Consider the following 18,342-nt stretch of genomic DNA (forward strand, 5'->3'; position numbering starts at 1 on the left):
TGAGGTCCAGTGTAAAGTTTCCACAGTCAGTGATGGTTTGGGGTGCCATGTCATCATCTGGTGTTGGTACTCTGTGGTCCAAGGTCAACGCAGCCGTATACCAGGAAGTTTTAGAGCACTTCATGCCTCCTGCTGCTGACCAACTTTATGGAGATGCAGATTTCATTTTCCAACAGGACTTGGCATCTGCACACAGTGTCAAAGCAACCAGTACCTGGTTTAAGAAAATCTATGGGGTATATTGTGAAGAGGAAGATGCGATATGCCAGACCCAACAATGCAGAAGAGCTGAAGGCCACTATCAGAGCAACCTGGGCTCTCATAACACCTGAGCAGTGCCACACACTGATCGACTCCATGCCACGCCGCATTGCTGCAGTAATTCAGGAAAAAGGAGTATTGAGTGCTGTACATGGTCATACTTCTCATGTTCATACTTTTCAGTTGGCCAAGATTTCTAAAAATCCTTTCTTTGTATTGGTCATAAGTAATATTCAAATTTTCTGAGATACTGAATTTGTGATTTTCCTTAGTTGTCAGTTATAATCATCAAAATTAAAATAAATAATCTGTGTGTAATGAATGAATATAATATACAAGTTTCACTTTTGAATGGAATTAGTGAAATAAATCAACTTTTTGATGATATTATAATTATATGACCAGCACCTGTATAATAAAGATCTGCTCTAGACAGAAATTGATTTTAGCATGTATTAGCATATATCATAAATAGATCTATTTTTGTGTGTTTTCAAAAATGTAACTTTATGAGTCATTTTTTGCCCAGTGCACTAGTTAATTCTTGACCCGGTTCACAGGTGTGGCTATATCAACTATTAACAATAGCTAAATCATCCAAGCAAAGGCTGAGATATCAGTTTAAAAATCAAAAGTAGTCCGTTCACTTCAGAACCACAGTGACTCTCACCCATCCCAGATTCCCTTCTTTATTGTTTCTCTAGGAGACAAATGTGTCAACAAGTGCACAAACAATAAACCGGTGTGAAAACCTGTTGTATCTCTTCTATGGAAGTCTGGGTACCTGTCAGTTTCTCTGGAACTGTCTCTGTTACAGTACATAGTCTGACGCATTGTATGGCAATCTGTTGATTTGTCTGCATTGCTTGCATGTTTTAGTTTTAGACACTGCTTTAACTTTCTTAAAGGTGCAGTGTGTAGTATTTTTGAGGATCTATTGACAGAAATGCAAGATAACATACATAACTATGACCTTACAAAATGAACCGTTATGTTTTTATTACCTTAGAACAAGCCATTTCTATCTCCATACACCACAGGTCCTCTTACAGTGGCATCGCCATTTTGCGCTGTCATGATTCTACAGTAGCCCTAAACGGACAAACTTCTTTACAGAACGCTAGTCACTGTTTGCTCTCTCCAACGACAACATTTTTGTCCTGTGTCGGCCCCTGTAGCTTCTCTATGTGCTTCGAAAGGGAGGGGTGAGCGGTGGGGGATTGCAATTCACAACCTCACTGCTAGATGCCACTGCAATTTACATACTGCACCTATAAATGTAATGCATAAATTCATATTAAATTATATAAATGAGATTTGTTGATAGAGATGAATATGCCAGTGCAGGTTTTTTTATGCATTTAGGTTGTTTTAAGCATTTAGATCAGTTTTGCACCATTGTCTGTTCAGACAAGTGCATGATATGAGTCATATTTCAAAAGGTCATGTTAACACAGTCAACACATGTAGTTCTCTTAATTTTCAACATTCTTGTGAAATCCAGCAGCTACCTTTAAATTTTTTTTGTTTTTTTAATTAAACAAAATATGAAGCTAATATCAACTCTGCAATAAAATTGTGTGGCTTGAATAGACACAGATGCCAAGTATCAGACTACATGGGCAAGTGCAAGCCACTTCCCAGCACAGAATGGTCACTGGTTGAGGGCACAATGTCTCTCAGCCTGGCAGCAGGGTTGGCAAGCTGATTCCAAACTAGAGGACAGTCGAGCTTAGTGAGTTTGACCAGCAATGTCACTTTTGGACACAGATCTGTTGCTACATACAGAGGGCCAATATGCCAGTGCCAACAAAAATGCATGCACAAACACACAAACGCACACATTTCCATTTGTTGTCAGCAGTCACAATGGTGAGTCATCTCTCCAATGGACTACATTAAAAAAAAAAGAAGGAAAAAAAAAAAAGGCAGATCTGTCCTCAAATGCACTGCCCAGCAGCTTTCTGTCCCCTGGCCAAAGCAGTACCACCCTGCCAGGGCACCTTCCTACAGGATTATTCCCCTCTCCAGCCAGGACAAGATCACTACAGTCTGCCTGCCTGTCCTTTGCCTATCCATCACTGCTCAGCCATCTGTGAGACAGCCTTCCACTGAGAGCAGCTCACATGGCTGGTCCAGACTCTGACCGCTGAGGACGGAGCAAAGAACGAGTCTTATATATAGCTAACAGATGCAAGGAAGACGCCTGTGACATTCACATATGCTTCAGCTAATGCCATAATGCAACACGACTCAACACACGGCCTGTTTTTATATGCGTTGGCTTGCGTCCATCAAGTTTTAAATGAAAAGAGAGAAAAAAAATGAAATTAAGTTACTTTTATTTGTTAAGTATTTAATTCAGTGTTGTCATTGCTTCAGGGTTATCTAATAAAATGTAAACTTTTTGATTAATGTATACAAAACTTAAAGGATTAGTTCACTTCAAAATGAAAATTCTCTGCATGATCCCAGCTGAGGAATAGGGTCTTATTTAGCGAAACCATCTGTCATTTTCACACAAAAAAAATACAAAAGTATACACTTTTTAACCACAATTACCGGTACTTCTGCCTACATCCAACGTGACCTTTCCAACGTGATTACGTAATGCCCGTCTTGTCGCAGACCAGCACAAGACGAACAATTGTGGTTAAAAAGTATGATCGCTTTGCTAGATAAGACCCAATTCCTCAGCTGGGATCATGCAGAGCCCTTTGAAGCACTTCAAAGCCCTTTGAAACTGCATTGATTTGGACCTTCAACATTTTGGTTGCCATTGAAATACATTATATGGAGAAAAATCCTGTTTTCCTCAAAAAAAAACTTAATTTCTTTTGCACTGTAGAAAGGAACATGACATGAACATTTTGGATGGCATTGGGGTGAGTTAATTATCAGGAAATTTTCATTTTGAAGTGAACTAATCCTTTAAGAGCGAGGATTCTGCTTTTATGCCCTTGAGCTTCCCAAAATGAAGTAGCCATGTCTTAATGTAACTTTGCATGGCGTCTACCTATGCTAAGATAATATAAACCCCAATATACACAAAGCAGTGAATCCTTTTACTTACGTGGGGCTCCTTCGGCCATTTCAATGGCTGTGATTCCCAACGACCACAGGTCACTCTGAAAGATAAGAGAGAGGGGAAACATTACATAAGACAGCACACGAAAACTCAAGACAACTCTAAACTAGAGATTAGAGATCTCTAAAGTTTAGAGATATTAGATAACATACAATTAACCTAGTAAAAAAGCTTTAAATGCATCTGTCTGCCACTGGTAAATTTGATCTGTCCCATCTCAGAGGTCTTGATCTTCTCGACTGTAATCTATCAACTGATTTTCATACAACAAAATGTCTTTTTTTTTTCATATTTTGAGGGGGAAAAAAACGTTTAGATTACAAGAGAAAAACACATTATAAAGATTGTACAAAAGAACAAGAAGCAAAATATAAGATTAGATAAAACTGGATGACTTGTCTAAACGGGTTTTAAAATTACTTTGAAACTCAACATGCTCATCTACCAGATCTCGTCAATTTGATTAGGGATGTTGACATCACCACCCTAACCCCACCAATGTTGCTCAAACTCTATCTAAGAAATCTAATAATGTCCTAAACCATGCACACAATCTCAACTGAAGCAAGAAGTCATGAGAGCTGAAGCGTTACTGTATTAAAGGAAGTGTTGCAAATTTTGATTACATTTATGAGGGCTTTTTTCTAATAATATAAATCACACAGCATGTCGGGCCATCAAGTCTCAATTTGGACAATTACAGCTTTTATAAAATTAAATAAATGCTCAAGACATAACAAAACAGTCTGCTGGAATACACTGCAAAAATGTTCTGGTCCTAATGTTAGATTCAGCTTTAAAACTTCACAGTGGCTGTTAATGAAATTCCTTCACATTGAACTGATTAAAATTTTTTCCCCCATCAAAAATTCCTTCATATCAACTCCACATCCCACACTCGCCTTTGAGTGAATACAGAACAAACCAGATAGCGATAGTGTTGGAGGAGGCTCTACTAAACTCACTAGATATTTCTAATAGAATGCTATAAAAGCAATTTTTAAAAATGTAACTTTCTGAGTAATTTTTTCCCAGTGCACTAGTTAATTCTTGACCCGGTTCACAGGTGTGGCTATATCAACTATTAACAATAGCTAAATCATCCAAACAAAGGCTGAGATATAAGTTTAAAAATCAAAAGTAGTCAGTTCACTTCAGAACCACAGTGACTCACCCATCCCAGATTCCCTTCTTTATTGTTTCTCAAGAGACACATGTAATCACAAGTGCACAAACAACAAACCGGTGTAAAAAGCTTTGGTATCTCTTCGATGGAAGTCTCGCTACCTGTCAGTTTCTCTGGAACTGTTGTTAGTACAGTACACAGTACAAACATTCGGACCTATTGTATTGCAATCTGTTGAATGATTTGTTTGCATTGCTTGCATTAAATATATTCTCTGTCTTTTCTCTAATAGAAGAGTGAAGTCTTAGACACTGCAGTTTCTTTCTGATCCAAAGAGCCTGCCATAAACGGTAATGCAATTGGTGTGCCATGCTTTTCAAACAACAACAAAACCTTAGATGCACAAAATAACTATTATCTAAAACACAATTAACCTAGAAAACAACTAACCTTGAAAAGTAGCTAGTGTTAAACATCAACTTTCTGAATTCTTTTTAAAAACCTTGACTGCATTAATCAACTGAAATCATAAAATATCCCTGTTTTAAATTCAGATTTAGAGGGGGAAGTGAAGTAAAACAAATTGTTAATAGTAAAAACATTTAAAGGGGTGGTAAACCACGATTTCACTATTCTAACTTTAGCTAGCGTGTAATGTTGCTGCTTGAGCATAAACAACATCTGCAAAGTTACAACGTTCAAAGTTTAAAGCAAAGGGAGATATTTGCTTTTAAAGAAATCAGTTTCTAAGAACTACAGCAAACGGCCAGTAGGCGACTACACACATTCCTCCAGGGTTGGTGACATCAACAGGCTCAATATTTACATAAACCCCTCCTCCGAGAATATTAAATAAGGGAGGGTGAGGCCATTTTGTATCGCGGCGCTGTTGTGGTATAGTAGGCTGGAGTGTTGTTGCCGCGATGCCGAGGAAACGCTGTTATTTTCATCCGGATTGCAGGTCTGGGGTACTTGCTCTGTTCAGCCTTCCTTGGGACGGGGGTGCGTTGCAGAGCGTTTAACATACAGCATGTTATATGCACGTGTGTTTGAGTCAGCGGGGAATCAGGCGCGCGCAGGGCTCCCTGCAGAGGAGATCTAACATCTAAGCACATCTAACAGAGGAAAACATCCACCGTCTTCGCGATTTCAATGCCAGATTTGCACAACGTCAGCTGCGTGAAAAAAACACTGCCGGTGCGTGGATGCACGACGCGCGCGCTGCACATTTCACGGAGGACAACACAAACTTCCACAAACTTCGCGAGTTCAATACAGGATATGCACCACGGCTTGTCCTGAAAGCTGGATTTACAAACAGAAGCTGTTTACGGGCCACAACCTGTAAGTCTGATTTATTTTTCATCGATGTGTTTTCCTGTAATAGGTTAATTGTACGTTGTAGCAAGGAAGTAAACAGATGACAACACTGTTCTGCAAACCAGTCTGTTAAATGCTCATTCATACTTAACGTTATCCGACGAACACCTAACGTTACAAACACTAACGTTAAAATCTCAACAGCGAACCTGGCATTAGTGTAAATGATTCTTTGATTAGAGCTTTTATGTATTGTTTATCTACAGGCATGCTAAACATGCTTCTGTGTGTGATTTGGCTAACTTACTAGTTAAAGCCAGTGTTTAGTGTTTGTTTTGGGTTAGTTCTTGTGACAGATATTTGGCTATAATCGTTCTAAAAATACAAAAGTTAAAATGCCATTCAGTAGCAATCATTATAGATCCGCAGTCTTTACTCTTGAGGACTGAACAGGTTCTGCTCGATCATCTTCACTCAAATGTTCTGGGTCTGATTCGGGCTCAGATTGGTATGGTTTTATTGACGCCGTTGTTTTTATGACCAAAGCACAGCCTCCGGTAAGGGGCGTGACGTTTCCGACAAACGTACACTAGGCGGTTAGCGAATCACAACACACTGGGCCAGCTAACCAATCAGAGCCCACTGCGTATTTTTGAGGGACTGGCTTCATACAACCCGGAAAGCATCAGACCGTTTTACAAGGAGGGACAGAGCAGTGTAGAATAAAGGTCAAATATATGACAAATAAGGCAATTTTTTTTTAAACGAAGCATGAACACGTTACAGTGCACCCCACAAACACAGCCAAGCCTTCAAAAGAATGTGTTTTACCACCCCTTTAAATCAATCTATCTGACACATTGTGCATGATTTTTCTAGCCTGACAACGTCATACTCAATTCTAGTCAGAATATGAGTCTGATACTGCTCCATTGGGCTGTGATTATGCGGCGTGTTTCAACCGAACCAGGAAAGACCTCAATTGGATAGAGCAGTGTTTCCCCTACCATTGTTTTGAGGGGGCGCCCCGCCCTCCCAAAACGACCCCCCGCCCCCCCTGAATGAATGACAAAAAATATTTGTCATTACGGTCGACAATAAGAATTGCCCGATGGTTCAGTGCCAGCGTGAAAGACACTCCAAGAGCTGCATCTTCACGGAAACTGATCATTTGCGCATTTTTAAGCCTTGGCAATTTAAATATTCAAGCGCTCATAGACGAGAAAGTCTCTCTCTCATTTTGATACTCGCGAAGGGCAACACCACACACACACACACACACACACACGCACGCACACACACACACGCACGGCCACGCGTCTCACAGCGCGCGAATATTCACACAAAATTATATCAAAATGACTGTCTTGTTTAGCATCATCGTAAACATAGTCGGTTAGGTCTTTTAAATGAAACGTAAACATGAAATTTGCCAGTCACCGCCAGCATTTATGGTCATTTTCACAAGTTTTAATGGTCCACAGAATATCTAAACATGCAATATATCAAAATAAAGAACTGTTTTATTCCAGCTTCATATATTATTTTTTTAATCAACACTTGAATGTTGCAAGTTTCATGAAAAGCAACATTGAGCATAAAGCTGAAAAAAATCACGTTTTTGTAAAAGACTAACGTTACATCCGAACGATGAACAAAACACAGATGTTGTAGATGGAGTCCATCAACACCCCAAAGCTTGACAGTCCTATAACTCGTCCTGGGTTGACATTTCATTCAATAACATTAGGCAGTTGTGATTTATATGCTGTTTAATGGTGATGATCGCGTAATTTTACATATGCATCTGCTTATGATATCGCACATTCCTTCTTCTTTGGCTGTTTTGATCAGGAGATTCTGTTCTCGTGCAGCAAATGCGCTACAGCGCCCCCTACCGTATAACAGTGAACACACATGGAAAGCCGGAAAATATCGTCATTGGCTATATAAATATTGAGATAACAAAAGATTAAAAAAAAATCACTCGCTGCTCTTGACTGAATAACTTTTAATAAGGGTTAATCTGTATTTATATGCAGTGGCATATAATTTTATGCAGACTATGCAGTGATATTTTACATTTGATTACTATTTTTGTACCTGACAATCTATAGACCTACATGAAAATAACTGTTTATTTCATTTGTATATGTTTGTTCTGCTGTATTTATTTGTGCATTTGCTCATAATTTGATTATTTGTTCTTATTTTATTACTGATGGTCTTTAACAATATAAAAAAAATATATGAGTTAGGATATTAGTTTTTAGAGTCATAACCTTATTTATTAAGCTTATATGGCTCAAAAACAATACTAGGCCTATTTTATTTTATTTGTGTGTTTTTTTTGTGGTGGGGTCAGTGAAAATTCTGACGGCAAGTAAAAATTTGAACCCCCGAAAAAAATCCTTAGCATTGAGCCCTGAAATATATTCCCCCCCAAAAAAACAACAACAACAACAAAAAAACACGGATTTGCGTGTAGTAACTTTAATGGTAAAAATGTAAAAATGCAATGGAGAAGGTGACGAACCTAAACAGGCAAAAATTAGGTTTTTTTTCTTAAAAGCAACAAAATCCAGAGCAACAACTCAAGCAAAGCCAACCTCTGTTGTGTTGTAAATAGTTGTGTGATGTATAAATAAATGTTGTTTATATTTATTTACCAAATTAATTAATTTATTGTATATGGCAACACCACGTATCCGTAACACTCCAGCTCCGCGACACTAGTAGTTTCGGGAATTTTTTGACCCTCAAGTGGGGATGGGCGATATGGACAAATCAATATTTTCTGGTATTTATTGCGATAAAGATATCAATGATGATATAAATTTAGTACCATTCCCCATGTTTTTGGCTACAAGTGAGAGCTGCATGCATTATTGAGAGCCTCAGAAAAACAAGCAATGATCTAAAGTAAAAAGTACCCATCATCAAATAAGCTCCTATAATAAACAAATTACATAAAATAATTATAAAAAACAAACAAAACAAAAAAACAGTCAAAATCCAAACACCAGCCTTTTCAGAAATGGAAAAGTTTGATGATATACTTTTCTTCTGTAAAAGTGCAGGTAATGTTTAAATAGTGCAACTGTGCTGAAAAACATCACAAAATACAAACAATAATAATTAAAATCAATGACAAGTTTCAATTCAAACACAGATTCTGTATTTTTTCATATTCTCATGGTGTAAACAGTTGCAAAAATAGCGCAAATCATGTGCGAATGAAAACGTATGAATGCATATTTGCCTTTTAACTGAATTTATGACTGATGGTGGTGCTTAAGACATGGTTGGTCGCTTCATCATCTAGGCTTTATTGTTATCCCGGGAAGACAAATTCTTATCATGGGGAGAATTTTTACCAGTATATCGCACGCAAATGATAAGATATCGCCCATCCCTACCCTCAAGTAGTAACAATTTGGACCTTTTCTTATTAGTATTTGTCTACAATGACAAACATAAAAATTTAAAAGACATTTAATCTCAAATAAAATAGAATAAAAAGCTAATCTAATATTTAAAGTGTAAATTTTTCTGAAAGTCCTTTCACAGAGGATTTCTAACAGAAGAAAGCCTAACCCAACACAGCACACACATTTATCAGTGGTGCTGAGCATCAAGGATCGGCATGTCGGCAATTTGATATGACAATATAAATGCAATGGAGCAGTGAGTAAAACCACTGCACACAGATGACATTTCATACTGCAATAAAATCACTTTCTTACTTTACATTTGTCTGAGCTTTGAGCTAAACCGGAATGATTTTTTAAACATGCATTGAAAAGGACTAAAGCCTAATGCAAGAAGGAAACAGGCCAATATTTCTCTGGACAGGGAAGGGGAGGAACGTTTGCTTATCCTGTTACAGTGACATTATCAACACTGCCAGCCGTGGCATGGATCACTGTATTAGTCCGAGTGATTCGTGGATAATGGTGACTAAATTGTTTCCAAGGCGAGTTTATTTGATTTTGATTGCATATGCTCACATGTGTATTGAGTAAATTGAGGACCCGTGATCAATACTCTCCTACCGGCTAAATCACTGCAGACTGTTTTGCTGTTATAGAGCAGCATCTCCATCAGCAGCAGCAGCATGGCCACGTCCAAAATGCATTTGTGTGTGTGAATGTGTGTTTTCTCATGATGTGAGACACTTGATTCTAACTTCAAAACATGTAGTATATCATATGATACAGATTATACATATCTGAGAGAGGAAAGCTCACCTTATAGTCATATGTGGCATCAGGATTCTCATCACACGCAATGACCTCTGGTGCCATCCAATAAGGGGTGCCGATGAAAGTGTTCCTGCGGCTCACGGTGCGGTCCAGCTGTGCACTCACACCGAAGTCCACTGGAGTTCAGACAAAATGGACAGAGAGGAAACCAGTCTGATCAGTGTTCTAACAAGGTGTTAAAAACCATCTTTGTTCTGACAAGTGAAAGGACATTTTGTCACAGTGTCATCGTGTGGTCACATTTACTGTTGTTTGGCCAATTTTCACAGGTGAAATCCAGTAATTTCAAAAGGAATCCACAAACAGTTTTTAACAGGTTGGCAAAAAAGTGTTGAACAACAGAAATCGTTCTTCATGCATCTCAACACTATTGGCCCCAATTTTTTTGTTTGTTTTAGGTGAAATTCGCCAAAATTTCTCTACTGTGATCACACCCTATGCGGAGTAGCCCATGCCCACAGGTCCAAAATTATACACAAAATTTCAAACACATTTGACTGACTGTGATTGTGTGGCGACGCAGCTCTGCACGTACAGCTGCTGCAGCTCTGGTAAGTGCCAAACATGCTGTCAAGATAGAGGACTTCCTGTACAGCCAGCCGTACACGGTTCGATTTTTGCTGTCGTACGAGCTCGCAGACGATTTTCTTCACTCGCTCATATGGTTGCGTCTTGCAGCGTGAGATGAATTACGAGACGAGTGGAGCACGTTACCAGCACCTCACGTTTCATGTTTTAAAAAGTTTGGGGAGTCGGCACGATTTTCAATAGGTTTCCCTATCGTCAAATCATACACAACCACGAGTATTAGGCTATAGCTGCAACCATTCACCTTGCGCATAACACTGTCTCACACTTTCTCTCTCTGGTTGTTTTTGTTGAAAGGAATGGCTGCTCTTCTCTGCTTTACAACAGATCATTTGCACACAAATACTTTCTTTCTTTCTTTTTCCTATCCGAAGCTATAGCTGCAACCAGAGGTGGAAAGAGTAACAAAATATTCTACTCAAGTAAAAGTACTATTACTTCAATGAAATTTTACTTGAGTACAAATAAAAGTACCAGTCTAAAAATGTACTCAAGTAAAAGTAAAAAGTAGTTCATTTAAAATGTACTCAGAGTAAAAGTTACTGAGTTACTTTTTTTAACAGCGGGGTGGGGGGCTCTCTCGTGTAGGGTTGTAATAGAATGAGGTTTTCACGATATGAAAACATCAGTTTCACAGTATCACTGTATTAATTATTTAATAAATAAACTGTATTTTTAAATTATGGTTATTATCACCAGTTAAAATGTCGTTAAATTAATGGACAAAATTTCAATAAAACATGTCTAACGAACTAAATTAAATAAATTATTATGAATTAGATTAACAACTTGAGTCCTATGAAATTTTCTTTTTATGATTTAATACAAATACATTAGCCTACCAAAACGGTGGTAATCAAATAAAATTGAACAAACTTTTATCCTTTCATTTTTTTGGCAAAGCGCTGCAAAACAGTTTTACTAAATTAAACCATGGATTTAAAAATATATTTTTACATAATGTTGAAATTATGTATTATTATTATTGTTATTAATATTATTATTTTGACAAGTATTCTATTGTAGGCCTACAATAGTGATATATTTCTGTTATAAACAATTTCATCTAAACCAAACGTTTATTTTGACCTGTTTCAGAGTGTATTTGACAAGGGTTTTTCATCAAATAAAATTATGAAAATGCTCATTAGGGGGTCTCAGATCAGCTCTGGAAATGTTCATGTGTTCATGTCCAAATATGGTTTGTGGGACGTTAAACACAACAAGCATCGCGTACTTGAGTATGTAGGCTAGTAGACGAAACGGCGCTGCTCATTCACAACGAGACACAACAAGCAGATCATATATTTAAATAGCAGTGTTTTGAGCTTTAATATTCACAGACCATGTTGTGATTTGATTTATTGTACAGCTCTATTTTCGATGTATACATTCATCCATCAGTTTGCGTGTTTTACGTGACATTTGCATTATAATGTTACGACCCCATTATGGGTCATATTGTGTGGGTTTGGTTCTTCTCTGTTTTTCTTGTCTCATAGGTTGGCGTTAGAGTGAGTGACGTCATGATGACTGATTGTTTACACCTGTGCTAGAGCTGATGCCGGCAGATTAAAGCAGCTCCCTTCAGTCGGAAAGGGTGCTCTCCCCTCGTGCCATTTTTGTCGTCGTTCCAGTTATTGTTTTGTTTCCGTTTTGGTCTTTTCTCTTACTTTAATGTTCTTACTTTAAATAAATGTTATTCCTTTTTGCATATCACGCAACGTGTCATCTTCTTTGTCGCGGCTTGCGAGCCTGGCCGTGACAAATGGGGGCTCGTCCGGGATCATCCGCCTCGTTTCGATCGTTCTTTTCAGTTGTGTGTAGATGCTAGCAACGTGGGTGCTGGAGCTGTATTGTTACAGGCTGATGAGGAAGAAATTTACCGTCCAGTTAGCTACTTCTCAAAAAAATTTAATTCATATCAGTTGAATTATTCTGTGGTTGAGAAGGAGGCATTAGCGTTGATTTGGGCTTTGCACCACTTTGAGGTGTACGTAGGATCCGTGTCAGGCCCATTGGTTGTGTATACGGACCACAATCCGCTCGTCTATTTACATTCTTTGCGGTGCCCTAACCAACGACTGACGCGGTGGTGTCTTTTCTTGCAGTCATACGCACTTGACATCCAGCATATCAAGGGGACTGACAATGTGGTTGCTGACGCATTGTCTAGAGCTCCTTGTTCCTTTTAACTGATTGACTAACTATGCTTTGTTTTGCTCTACTTGTCATCTTAAATTGCTTCTACAGGGCCCGTGGTTGCTGAGGATATTGGAGAGTATTACAGAGTGGTGGGTCTTTCTAGTTTTGGGAGTTGTCCGGTGATGGGTTTCATAAAATGTTCACCCTTTTTCTATGTGGGGGGGTGTTACGACCCCATTATGGGTCATATTGTGTGGGTTTGGTTCTTCTCTGTTTTTCTTGTCTCATAGGTTGGCGTTAGAGTGAGTGACGTCATGATGACTGATTGTTTACACCTGTGCTAGAGCTGATGCCGGCAGATTAAAGCAGCTCCCTTCAGTCGGAAAGGGCGCTCTCCCCTCGTGCCATTTTTGTCGTCGTTCCAGTTATTGTTTTGTTTCCGTTTTGGTCTTTTCTCTTACTTTAATGTTCTTACTTTAAATAAATGTTATTCCTTTTTGCATATCACGCAACGTGTCATCTCCTTCTTTGTCAGGGCTTGCGAGCCGGCCGTGACAATACTGTAAATTAAAATGTCATATCTGGATTCCGGGATTCCCTCTGCATCACAGAAATCATTCGGCCTTAAGTTATAAACGTAACGTTACCTTTATCCGCACAGAGAGATGGTGTTCCCAAACATGTTCTATGCGTTTCCTCCTTTGCGTCAACATTTTTTTGCTAATTTGATATCCTCCAGGACAACACCCGGCTATTTTTTGTCTATATCCAAAGTATTTCCATACGATCCAGGGGTTCACAACGGCGTTTCGCTTTCAGCTGGGTCTGACGTCTGTCTTGAAGCGATTATCCAGTTAACTGACTCGTACCATGTGCAATATCTCACGACCTCCCGAGTGTCCGAACTCGCACAGTGTACGCCCACCTTAAAGTACTGAATTACCTAAGAAGCTAGTTTACCTAAATATGCTAAATTGAGCCAACAGATGCAGTGACATGTGAATGCCTGTGCTTTCAGGTAACTGGCCTCTCCTCACATTGCAAACGAAGATGTAATGCGATAAAACAAATGTACTCAGGGCAGAGAGAGACAGAGAAACATTTTTTTTTTGAAAAGCTCGTTTCACAAGGCCAAACTTTTAGAATTCAGCCATGAGCATATTTAGGAAATCTGATAGAGTAGCACTGTCAACTAAAGAATGATCAATTCTTTACCCCACACTGGCTAAATTGATTTACCTCTGATCCACCCTACTTTGTCTCACAGTCAATGATCATTTCCTCACGGAGTTTTGAAGGGGGCGCCGCTAAAGGACAACAGCACATTAGCATTGCTGGGCCGTGCTCCTCTTGCATTCCTTTGCTTTGAAACCTCGTCTGCACAGTCACAGCGAGGACTGTAAATGCTATGCAACTTTATCTGAGCCTCAGGGTTGCGCTCTTACCTAGTTTGACCTCTGCGTTCTCTGTTAGCAGCACGTTCTGGCCTTTGATGTCTCTGTGGATGACTTTGTGATGGTGGAGATGAGTGAGGCCCTGGCAGAGAGACAAACATGAATTAGGAGAGATGGCAGGATAGTAGAATGGCAGAATCATTAATTCACAAATTTGGTTGTGATTGTGAATGAGTACCATTAATTAATAACTTGAAATAGGTTTTACATTTAGAACCCAACAAGCATGTGGTGTGTGTGAAATGTGTTTATTTCGGGACCGTTCATGTTCTTTTGTCTTTCTTTAAAAATAAATATCACTTGGTTTGATAGTGTGTCTAATGCAATGGCATTCATACGTTAAGAATGCCTTAAAATAATATTTGACAGAAAATCTTTATTATTTACAGATCCTCAAGCAGTTTCAAACCAGCATCTTGTTTTTTTCTTCTTCTGTGGAACATAAAATGATTCATGACCTCTATATGTTAAGTATTATACAATACCATTCAAAAGGTTGGGGTCTTTTGAAAGGCAGTGTATTTGATTAGAGAGCTGAAATGCACATTGAACACAGCAGATGAAATGGTTACTTTTTTGGTGCTTTCTATCATTTTATTTTTATTGTATATCAATTCTAAAAAATAAAATAAATTACAGCATATATGTTTGGATTATACCTCTATTTTGTTTGGGAAATTACTCTATCCATATAAAATACTTTTTGAGGCTGTAAGGTTTTTTCTGGTCAAAATTGGCAATCTATGGTCATTAGCTGGTCTATGTGGACCATTTGGGATATCAGCCAGAAGACCTGGTAAACTACCTTAGCCAAGTTAATTTTAACTGGTAAACCACCTAAAACAGTTATGCATGTTCCAAATGCTGGTTTGAATGCCTTAAGATGATTTTTCCAACAGCACAAGAATAAAGTGAATAAAGCACAGTGACTTGAGCCGTTACCCTGAGGATCTCTCTGCTAATGTAGGCGGTCCAGTCTTCTCTCAGCGAGTTGCCCTTGGTGTTCTTGATCAGGTCAGTCACTGAGCCCGCACCACAGAACTCCATCACCAGCTGTAGGAGAGACAACAAGTCACTTCCTGCAAATCAAAACCTTTTTGTTTTTATCTTTCACACAGTTCTTTAAAAAGACCATTACATTGAAATTAGAGATTTTTGGCTTTTAGTCTATTTCAGATAGCTTTGATGTCATATATACTCAGCAAAAAATAAATATCCCACTTTCAACTGTTTTTTTCTCAGCAAATTTCTTATTGTGTGTAAATATTTGTATGAACACAAAAAGATTGAACAACTGAGACATTAAATGAACAAATTTCACAGACAACTGACAAACAGAAACGGAATGAGTCCCTGAACAAAGCAGGGTCAGTATCAAAAGTAGTAGTCAGTAAGTAAAAATCAGTATCGGGTGAGGCCAGTAGCTGCTTTAAGTCCTACATCATAATGGATGGAGTCAGATTTGACAGTTTTTGCTGTGAGATGTTACTCCGCTCTTCCACCAAGGCACTTGCAAGTTCTCGAACACGTCTGAGGGGACATTTGGTTACACATGGTTTGGTTCTGCAAGGACGATCAGCTGTCCTTCCTGTCTCCCTGCAGCACTGTCTTAGATGTCTTGCATTACAGACATTGCAGTTTATTGCTCTGTTCACATCTGCAGTCATCCTGACTCCTGCAGCAGGACTATGGCATGTTCACACACGGCTTCAGTCAGTAGAAAGGTCTCTAATGTCCTAAATTACTGGAACAATTGTGACAATTTTTTGGAAAAGCATTTTAAGGACTGTTCCAAATTGTTTAGGTTTCATTGTTTAAACTCTTTCCAATAAAGATCTGTAAAGCGCATTAGGATTTTATCCTGAAAAAGGGAAGTTTCTTTTTTTCTGAGTGTATTTGCTAGTATACTTCAACATTCACTTTTAGCACAAACTATTTCAATGTACAATCTTTCTCTTATGGTAAACAGAGAAAAAATATTGGTCCCACATCCAGGACAACACAGAATTTTGACCAATCAAACGCTCTTTATGCTGCGTTCACACCAAACGCGAATAGAGCATCAAAATCGCGTCTACCGCATCTAGTTGGACGCTTGAACATTTTGAATCCATTCGCGCGTATAAATTGAGCGTTTGACGCCACTCTGCCTCTTTTCATTTTCATTAACAATATATATTTAGCATTAATAGCCACACAAATGTGGTCCAGGCAACTCCTACATAATCTTCACTGCATGTATATTTAAATAACCTTAAAAAAATAAAGTTATGAAACTTCTCTTTGCCCTCAGTCAAAACGATTTGGCAGACAACAAATTATAGATTCATGACACCAAAGATCGGCCGTTAGATCCACACAAGACGAACCACTACAGGACATCAGAGCCAGTGGCAAACGTCATAAGGACTAGCCGAGGAAAGGCTGCTCTCGCCGGGGTTAATGAGCGCTGAGTGCCCGGTGATTGCCTGGATCTCACAACTCCAAAAACGCAAGATTATTATTATTTTTTTAAATAGGCGCTCTCTTTATAAATAAACCACAGATTTGAGCTTTAAACAACTACATTCTCACCTGAAAAAGTCCTAAAACTAAATTTTTACTAGTATTTTTAAATTATGCAGGGTCTCTCATCACGTCACTTTACCACATGACCGCAGCAAGCAGGCTCCTGATTGGTTAACGCGGCGCGAATTGATGCCAAAGTTAAAATTTTTCAACTCGGGCGTCAGACACGAAATCGCTTCAAACGCGTGAATGCACAAAAAAGCACCACTCGCATGTAACGCTCAATTCGCATCCAATTCGCAGCAGGACCTCCAGACGCGCGTCAACGCGCCTTTCCATTGATTTAACATTGAAATCACTCGCTCCTGACGCTCTATTCGCGTTTGGTGTGAACGCAGCATTAGAATGAGAACGTCGCTTCCCCTAATATTACTCTTCAACTTCAATGTGTTCGGTTTCAATAGGAAATATGTAAGAAAGAAAGAAAATGGTGTTTAAACGACTTCAAGGGGTCCTGAAACACTTTCAATGTTTCTAAGCCTCCCTGAATAAAATCTCTGTTCAGTTGTCCCATTTAATCTTATTTTGCCCGTCTGCCATTTGCTTATCAAAAATATATTACAACAACCTCCCCTAAACTGCAAACCATCACAAACAAAACCTGAACAAACAAACCGCACAATAGGGATCGCCTGCTTTAATAATCAGCCAGTTACTTTTTCATTACACCCCATTGAGCAATGGTGGATTTTATTATATATATATATATATATATATATATATATATATATATATATATATATATATATATATATATATATATATATATATATATATATATATATTTAGAGAGGAAAGTCCCTCAGATCATTAAAATAACATGATAAATATTGCAGCATTCAACACAAACACCCCCAAGTAGGGACATTCAAATGGAGGGCATAAATCTTTGAGCACTGCTCAACCGCAGGCTGAGAGAGCGTGAGGGAGCTGTCCATTAATATGCATGTGGATGCTGGGATAAATGTAGCAGACAGGAGGAAAGGCCTGTCACCATCGTCATGCGCTGAAGATCTGATCCCCTCCTCTCCTAACGGCCCGTGTCGCTCAGACCCAGGATGTGCAGTGTTTTAAATAAAGGCTGTATCACTCAGGTTTTATTGGACCTAATTTGGCTGCAAGAACTAAACTTGCTGGCAAGCACAGGAGATCACCCGGGACTTTCACTTTAATATCCGAAGTGAATCACACTTAAATCTAGAAGTGCATGGCTTATCTGACTGCACAAACAACAACAACAAACCAAAAAACAGTGGGTAGTAGATGAAATTTCAATTTCTTTATATTTGGAAGTAAGAATTGCCCTGAGTCATTAAGCAAGATTAGTAACGCTTCTGCTTGAAAATTGAGGGAAAGATGAAAACAATTGTTTGTTAAAATAGGGACATAATTAAAGAAATTGAGTTTACATGTAGAGTATAGCTTGAGGCTCCTTAGAAAGCCTGGTGATTCGGTTTTAAAACAGAATAAATGATGAGAACGAACAGAACACCCCAATAATACTTCAAACTTTAACCCAAGTGACTG

The 18,342-nt window shown here is 38.6% G+C and overlaps 1 protein-coding gene across 5 annotated transcripts in view; it reads right to left on the reverse strand.

The window, feature by feature from the left end:
* The window catches only part of tnika (TRAF2 and NCK interacting kinase a), a 117,524-nt gene that overhangs the window by 37,733 nt on the left and 61,449 nt on the right, over positions 1 to 18,342 (reverse strand). For all 5 annotated transcript variants that reach the window (XM_079819091.1, XM_079819089.1, XM_079819088.1 and 2 more), the window contains exons 5-8: positions 15,190 to 15,300; positions 14,239 to 14,329; positions 10,046 to 10,176; positions 3,335 to 3,389 (exon numbers count right to left, since the gene is read on the reverse strand). In XM_079819091.1, the coding sequence (XP_079675217.1) occupies positions 3,335 to 3,389; positions 10,046 to 10,176; positions 14,239 to 14,329; positions 15,190 to 15,300 (388 nt within the window). The remainder of the gene's footprint in view (positions 1 to 3,334; positions 3,390 to 10,045; positions 10,177 to 14,238; positions 14,330 to 15,189; positions 15,301 to 18,342) is intronic.

This window comes from Gobio gobio, assembly GCF_949357685.1.
Source record: "Gobio gobio genome assembly, chromosome: 6".
Lineage (NCBI taxonomy): Eukaryota > Metazoa > Chordata > Actinopteri > Cypriniformes > Gobionidae > Gobio > Gobio gobio.